We start from the raw sequence: 7,697 nt of genomic DNA, 5'->3' as shown, positions 1-7,697 counted from the left end.
CTTACCTCCAGCCCCAACAAAACAAAACAGGGTAGGTGGGGAGGCTTGTTGTACAGAGCCTGAGCCTGGTGACCCACAGTAAGGCAGAAGAGCTCTGACTCCACAGAGCTGCTCTCTGACCCCCGTGTGCTGCGTGCTGCAGCGGGTGCATTCAGACACTTGCATAATAATAATTAGCAAAGAATTTGCTTTATGTTATCAAAAAGAGGAAGGAGGGAAGCCAGAGCTATAATTTACCGTTTGCAACAGCTCACTACTGGCCTTACTGCTTTTTTGTCTTGACAGCGGCCGTCCTTAAGCTCCCGGATGTGCTCAGAGTGATGGCAAACAAGGACTTAGAAGCCGAAATCCACCCCTTGAAGAATGAGGACAGTAAATCACAGGAGAACCTGGGAAACCAATCGAAAAACGAAGACAACTTAAAGAGCAAGCCTCTGCAGACCCGACTCTCCCGATGCCGCACAGTGGCCTTTTTCCTTTCCCTGTTCGTCTGTCTGTTTGTGGTGTTCATAGTGTCTTTCATTATCCCATGTCCAGAGAGACCTTTGTCTCAGGCCACGTGGCGGCTTGACTACAGCACTGCAGGTGAGCCTGCTGGGAGTGGGGGCTCTGGCCCCAGCAGAGTTCTAGACCCTTCCCTCCCTTTGCAGTACTGTCACACAGTCCAGGTCTTTGACAGTCAGCCCTAAGTGGCTCCTGGGTTGACCTTTGAACTTGGAGGTCTTTAGCAGCCTTTAGGGAACCAGATGCGTTCTTCTGGCCAGGTAATTAGACAAAGGCAGACTCGTTGTCTACTTAATGGAAACGGTTCAGCGAGACAAAACTGGCTGAGGTTAGAGCAGGCATCTGCTGCTGTGGAGAACTGTGCAGCCGGGGTAGAGAGAAGCAAGCCGACTAGTGTGCTCCACACAGGAAGCTTTATTTCCGTCCCATGAATTTAGCCTTTATGAAAAATAACAAAAAAGCCTTCCAATATTTATTTTATACTTTTTTTTATTTAGAGACAAATTCTCATTTATATCAAGATGGCCTCAGACATAGTGCGTAGCTGGCCTGTTCTTGAATCCCTGTCTCACACCCCAGCTGCTAGAGTTACAGGAGTGGCCTGCCATACCTGCCTTCATGAGGCACAGGAGATGAGCCCAGGGCTCCGTGAATGCTAGGAAGTCCCTCACCTACTGAGCCACAGCCACAGCTCCCCACATCTTGTTCGTTTAATAATGTATTTCAAAATATTCACTTTACTTTTGTTGTAACAGGACTTTTTAAGGAACTGAATTTTGGGTTCATTGCTCCCACTATCAGAGCATCAGAGCTGACGTTTACCTCTTTTTTTTGCTTTTCAAGTATTCATCCTGGTGGGTTTGAAGTGGTGTTTCCTTATGTTTTTTGCCTGTTTTGTGTCATCATGCATAGTTTATATAATGCTGGGTATTGAACCCTTAGCTTCATATGTGCAAGGCAAATACTCTAAAGCTAGGCTACATCTCTAGGTATTTTGGCATTTTTTTTGTTGTTGTTGTTGTTTTGTTTTTGTTTTTGAGACTAGGTTTCAGGCAGGCCTTGAACTCAAAGATCCACCTGCCTCTGCCTTCTGAGTGCTGGGATCAGGAGGTGTGGGGCATCACTGCCTGGCACTTTTTTCTCTTTCTTTCTTTCTTTCTTTTTTATTTTTACTTATTTATTTATTTATTGGGGTTTTTTTTGTTGTTGTTTTTTGTTTTTTTTTTTTTTTGAGACAGGGTTTCTCTGTGTAGCCTTGGCTGTCCTGGACTCACTTTGTAGACCAGGCTGGCCTCGAACTCACAGCAATCGCCTGCCTCTGCCTCCTGAGTGCTGGGATTAAATGTGTGCGCCACCACCACCTGACTCTGCCTCCAATTCTTAGTGGAGAAAGCTGCATTTAGCTGATCCCTAGTGGTGTTGAGCATCTTCTTAAGTGTGCATCCTAGGAGACGTAGCTTTCAAATCCTTTGCCTGCTCTTTAACCAGCTGATTGCTCTGTCGTTGGTGGGTTTTTATATGTTGAGTATTGATTCTTTCCACCATACATTGTCTCTTACTTTATTTTATTTTTTGTAAGTTTTTTGAAACGGTTTCTCTGTGTGGCCCTGGCTGACCTGGAACTCTGTGTAGATCAGGCTGGCCTCGAACTCACGGAGGTCTGCCTACCTCCAAAGAAACTGCTTGTCCTAGTAAAGAGGCTCCTGCTCATTGGGGGAAGGGGGCCTCACGGGGCAAGGTGCACAGTGGGGACACCAGGCCACTCAGAGCATTCAGCTTGACTCCCAGTGACAGGCATAGCCCAAGGAACATAATCTGTGGCTCTCCTTTTCAGTCACATATGACTTTCTGGCTGTGGGAGATGTGAACAGAGACAAGATCCAGGATGTCCTCTTCCTTCACAAAAACACCAACAGCAGTGACAACGTCAGCAGATCCTGCACCGATGAAGGTGATTCCTGCTCTGTCTAACACAGGGAAGAGGGATCTGTGTCCTGCTCACCTGCTCATGTGGAGCCTGTGAATGTTAGGGATTCAGGGACCATTTCATCTCTCCCCTCCCCCCCCCCCCCCCCCCCCCGCCGCCAATAGAATAATCTAGGTAATACCGTCAGCCCCTTTACTCTACTTGGGGCCAACACCAGTGCCCCATGGGCTTAGGGCTAAAGGTATAATAGAAGAAATAGGCTGTCATGTGCCTGAGGCACAGAATAAGAAAGACAGGAGGTGGCAGAACACACTCTAAGACTAACCAAGTGCCTGCCACCTCCACCCTCCAGGCTTCTCCACTCCCTGTGCCTTTATGGTTGCTGTGTCAGGGGCCAATGGCAGTGTGCTCTGGGAAAGGCCTGTGGCCCAAGATGTCGCCCTTGCGAAGTGTGCCGTGCCACATCCATCGGACAGTGAAGTGTCCTCTGCCTGTATCCTTGTGGGAAGACTAGAGTCTTTCATCGCAGTCAACTTATTCACAGGTCAGCCACCTGGGAAAGGTTCTGGATGGTTCTCATTGGAGGGGTCAGACCTGGCTCTCCCCTGGGGGTTGCTGACTGGGTAGGAACCCTTGGAGTGAGGGATGGACCACTTGGAAGCCAATGGTGTTAATGCTTTCACCTGCCCTGCCATGGTGCAGTTGTGTCTTTGCAACTTCGGTTTGTATCTTACTATGGAGGCCAGTAAAGATAAGTAGTGTCACCTGCTATGAGGGGATAAGGATACTGTGGAGGGCTGGACCGAGCCTACTGTGGCTCCTCTTCTAGAACAACTCTCTGAGCCTTAGCATTAGGCCAGGGGATGAAAAGCACGCCCACCCACCTTTTCTCTGGGTCTCTAGGGATCTGAACCCTGGTCTTCACGCTTGCGTGGCAAGTGCTTTAACCATTGAGCCATCTCCCTGCTCTTGCTGACTTTTTAGTTTTTTTGCAAGGTCTCGCTATGCAGCCCAGACTGGCCTGGAGCTTGTGATGTAGCCCAGGCTATCCTTCCACCTGCAGCAAGCCTTCCAAATGCACAGGCACGAGGTGCTGTACCCAGCTGCTCTTTCAAGAGGCTGCCTGGTTGTGCCTGCTGTTGGATTTCAGGCTGCTGTGCACACTCCTGTATCTAAGTAGCCTCAGGGTCCGGAGGACGGAAGCCCCCGGGTGAGTCTGCCATTCATTTGTCAAGAAGAGGATTTGGAGCCACTGTGTCTTTGGTTTTAGGGGAAACCCTGTGGAGCCATTCCAACACCTTTGGTGGGAACGTTTCCATCTTGAGCCCTCTGCTCCAGGTGCCTGACGTGGACAGAGACGGTACCCCGGACCTACTGATCCTCACCCGGGAGGGACAGGAGGTGATCAGCGTAGTTCTCAAGTCCCCCAGGCCCACTTACCTCCTAACCCCTTCTCTCCCCCCTCATCCACTTCTCCCTAGAGAGAGGTTTTTTGTGGCCACCCAGCTGGGGGGTCCTCCCAGGACTCTGTCCTGAGGTGCACACATGCAATGCTGGGAGGCTCCATCTCTGCAGGCAGCTTGCTGTCCTTTTTCCATGAGTGGCAGAATGTGGGTGGCCTGTGTGTGGGTTGGTGTGAGCTTTGGGCCCACAGCTGCCATGCCTCCCAGGCAGGCTGTGCAACGCGGTCACACAAGCTCCCTGCTGGTCCCTCTCTTCAAAGTACCTTCCCCACCCACCCAAAGAGTGTTGGCTGCCGTCTCCTCTACAACTCCCTAAGGTTCCCTTTGCCCTCCCACGGAGCTGGTTCTGTCTCTCCCCTGCTGCTCTTTGTTACTACAGGTCAGTGGGAGTATCTATTCAGGTAGCACTGGGTACCAGATTGGCCACAGAGGCAGCCTTAGTGTGGATGGAGATGGTGTTGCCCTCCTTCATGTGACCAGATCGGGTGCTCACTATATTCTCCTGCCCTGTGGTATGTTGGATGCCATGTTCTTGGGGTGGGCTTCTCTCTGGAAGTGATGCTACGCTGGTCACTGGGTTGGGGAGTAAGAAGCATGCCAAGAAGTTGGTGGCTGGCCACCTTGCGGCCACCCCTGTTCATGGGCTGACATTTAACAGTCAGGAAGTGGCACAATATGGCTCCAGAAGTGGAGCTGATGGGTGTACCTGATCCCCATGGTGACTGCATCCTTCTGTGTTTTGAACAGAAAGTGCCCTCTGTGGCATCTCTGTGAAAAGTCTCCATGAGAGAGTTACCGGGAGAGACAGCCCGTTTAAGGACGACTCCCACTGGGAGAACATGCTCAATCGCTCTGCCCAGCGGAGGCTTCTGCTCAGGTTTGTCTGACACACAAGGTCTCAGTTAGGACTGCCTCGTGTGGAGCACAGGGGCCGGGTCAGGGCCTGGCTGCACTATGAGGCCAACATTTGAGTAAATGCTTGGAAATGAGACATGGGCAAGCAAAGGCAAGAAAGAATTGGGCAGGCTGGGGTAGAGATAGAGTCCCTGGCTCGCATCCCCTAGGAGTAAACACAAATACCAAATGGGGAGACCAACCTTGTTCTACAAACAGTGTCTCATTTATACTTTCAAGCCAGGGACCTGAGAGGCACAAGGATGTGCTATGAGTGCCTGAGGGAAGCAGTCTTGACCGGGCCTGTCATGGTGGGGGGCTCATTCCAAAGGCCACGTGTCTGCTCCACCCTCACTCCCACCCCCACCCCGCCACCCTTCTTTAGCTCTGGAGCAGTTCGCTACCTAATGAATGTCCCAGGGAAGGCTGGCCAGGACTTGCTCCTTGTGAGCTCCGAGGCCTGTATGCTGCTGGATGGACAAGATCTGGTGCCCAGGTGGACCTTCAGCGCAACTCAGGTTCTGAGGTATGTGCAGTTGTTGCTGAGCTTGGGTGGGGACACACACACACACCGCTGAGGACATCAGCCTATCCTGTGATCAGGGGCTGCTGAACCTGCCACAGGTCCCAGCCCCTCACCCCGGGTCTAGGGATAGGTAACCCTACTTCAATCCAGGAGCATGCAATCATGGGAACTTCTTCTCAGATCCCTATACCAAGACCTTCAGTGAGGTTTTCTTCCTTCATCCCTCCAGAAAACCCATCCTTGGCCACTACAAACCAGACACGTTGGCTGTGGTAATTGAAAATGGAACCAGCACTGACAGGCAGGTAGGCTGGACTTCTTTGTGGATTGGGAGACTCCCTCATCCATGGCTGATGACAAGCGGAGCCCGAGACTGCTGCCCTAAGATGGGGAGATGTTCGGAGAGCCGCCCTTGTGGCTGCCATGGCTGGCCTACCCATCCTGTGTAAGCTGAGGCTGTCTGCTGATAGTGTTCCCTCCCTCCCCAGATCCTACTTCTGGACCTCAGCACAGGGTCTCTGTTGTGGAGCCAGCCCCTCCCCAGCTTGCCTGGGAGCCCACCATCCACAAGCCTGATGACTGCAGACCACCGCTCAGCCTTCTTCTTCTGGGGCCTCCATGAGCTTCTGGACACTAATGAGATGGTACGGGGTCGCGCATGCGTACTCAGGGAATACCCGATGTTGATTGAGCTCTAGGGCCAGACCCATATCCCCCTGGAAGCTGCCAGGGGTGGGGCCACCAGAAGTCCACTGAGTGGAGTCCTGACCTGTGGGGAGGGAGTGCAGGCCAAGGGGGAGTACCCTGAAGGACCGTGCGGCTGTAGGAGAAAGATCCTGGAGGTGGGAGCAGACCTGTGACGAGAAGGACAGGTACAGATGAACACTAGGAGGGGCAACAGGCTGGCAGGTGTCCATGGAACAGGAGTTAGCTTTCTAGAGGACACTGGTAAACATAGCTAGAAACAGGGTTGCTTGGATAGCAGCTTCTGAAGGTAATTTGAGGTCTGCTCAGGAAGGTTCCAGGAGTTGCAGGGCCCACTGAGATGTGGCTGTGACCCAAGTACAACAGGTCAGTGAAATGCGTTGCTGTTCTCACTTCAGGACCCCCAAGACACACAGCACAGCCTGTACATGTTCCACCCCACCCTGCCCGGCATCCTGCTGGAGCTAGCCAATGTGTCTGCCAACATCGTGGCCTTTGATGGTGAGCATATGGGTCCAGGACTTCCCCGTCCTAGTTTTTCTCTTGCTAGTCCTGAGCAACACTGACTGTCCCCTCCACAGCGATCCTGTTTGAGCCGAGCCGCCATGCCGCCTACGTGCTCCTGACGGGCCCTGCAAGCTCAGACATGCCTGGCCTGGTCTCTGTGACCAAACACAAAGTGCGAGATCTTGTCCCAGGCAGTAGAGTGGTCCACCTCGGGGAAGGCCGCTCAGACAGCGACCAGGCTATCCGGGACCGGTTCTCTCGACTACGGTACCGGAGTGAGGTGTAGGTGGTGTCAGCTGGAACACCTGGAGAGACTCCCAACTGTGAAAACAAAGCCTCCTGGGAAGTTGGCCCGCCCTCAGCCTTCATGCTGATGTCACTTCTTGCCCTGGTGATTCTGGCCTTACCAGCCATACCCTAGGATGGGGGTTGGGGGAGCACCTCCAGCCTCCTGTCTATGCCATGTCCTCCCTCAAAGGTCTCACTGTGCGGCCCATGTGATCTGGTCAGGGCCAGGAGGCCTCCCTGTGGTCTCCCTGAGCCAGCATGGGCAGGGTCGGCCCTGCAGGAAGCTCATCACTTAGTGCCTCCTTGCCCTCTCACTGGAAAAGCCACTGCTGCAAGGTGTGCTGCTTCCTAGGCCCTGCCTGTGATGGCCGCCCCTCTCCTTCCAGCCTGCCTTTTCCCTTGTCTGCGCTGTCCCTCAGGGGTCATGAAGCTCTCAGGGTACTGGGCCCTGGGTGGCTTCAGGGCCACAGCTGGAACCTGAAGCTTTAAAGCTGTGTCCCCAAAGCAGAAGGGAGCCTGTCTCCCTGCAAGCGTAAGCAACACGGGAGTCTGACCAGAGCCCACGGGTGCACTTGAGGGATGTACAGAGCGCACAGGGAGTCAGTCTCCTCCCTCAGTACACAGCACCTGCTGTCCATACAGAAGCCCCTGCACCCCTGGCACAGCAGGCACGTCCCTTTCCCTCCTCTCTGGTGCTTACCTGATGAAGGTCTCACCTTGTGCCTTGTTGCTCCTGAGGCCCAAAGGCAACAGAGCAGCCCTGCCCAGACCAGATCCTTAGCTCTGTAGCCAAAGCAGTCCCATGACCCCCCAGTCACCATGGAAACCAACATAATAAATGATTTGCACTGATGGGGAAAAGCCCCAGTAGTAGCCCAGCATG

General features: G+C 53.0%; 1 protein-coding gene across 1 annotated transcript; it reads left to right on the top strand.

Moving 5' to 3' along the window:
• Positions 1-288: 288 nt before the first annotated feature.
• Positions 289-7,697, top strand: Fam234a (family with sequence similarity 234 member A). The gene is made up of 11 exons (XM_051167725.1): positions 289-585; positions 2,339-2,455; positions 2,784-2,975; positions 3,702-3,832; positions 4,274-4,406; positions 4,642-4,771; positions 5,174-5,314; positions 5,544-5,619; positions 5,803-5,958; positions 6,418-6,520; positions 6,601-7,697. Exons 1-11 carry the CDS (start codon positions 321-323, stop codon positions 6,810-6,812), a joined length of 1,656 nt encoding a protein of 551 aa, XP_051023682.1. The 5' UTR covers positions 289-320; the 3' UTR covers positions 6,813-7,697.

The sequence above is a fragment of the Acomys russatus genome, chromosome 25 (genome assembly GCF_903995435.1).
Source record: "Acomys russatus chromosome 25, mAcoRus1.1, whole genome shotgun sequence".
NCBI lineage: Eukaryota > Metazoa > Chordata > Mammalia > Rodentia > Muridae > Acomys > Acomys russatus.
The sequence above is the reverse complement of the archived record's forward strand: the minus strand, read 5'-3'. Positions and strand labels throughout refer to the sequence as shown.

What these genes read in the sequence shown, in the direction of transcription:
- Fam234a (XM_051167725.1), top strand. Translation starts at nt 321, where the DNA reads ATGGCAAACAAGGACTTAGAAGCCGAAATCCACCCCTTGAAGAATGAG. An exon ending in GCTTGACTACAGCACTGCAG is followed by an intron (nt 586 to 2,338) that starts GTGAGCCTGCTG and finishes TCTCCTTTTCAG; the next exon opens with TCACATATGACTTTCTGGCT. An exon ending in GAACCAGCACTGACAGGCAG is followed by an intron (nt 5,620 to 5,802) that starts GTAGGCTGGACT and finishes CTCCCTCCCCAG; the next exon opens with ATCCTACTTCTGGACCTCAG.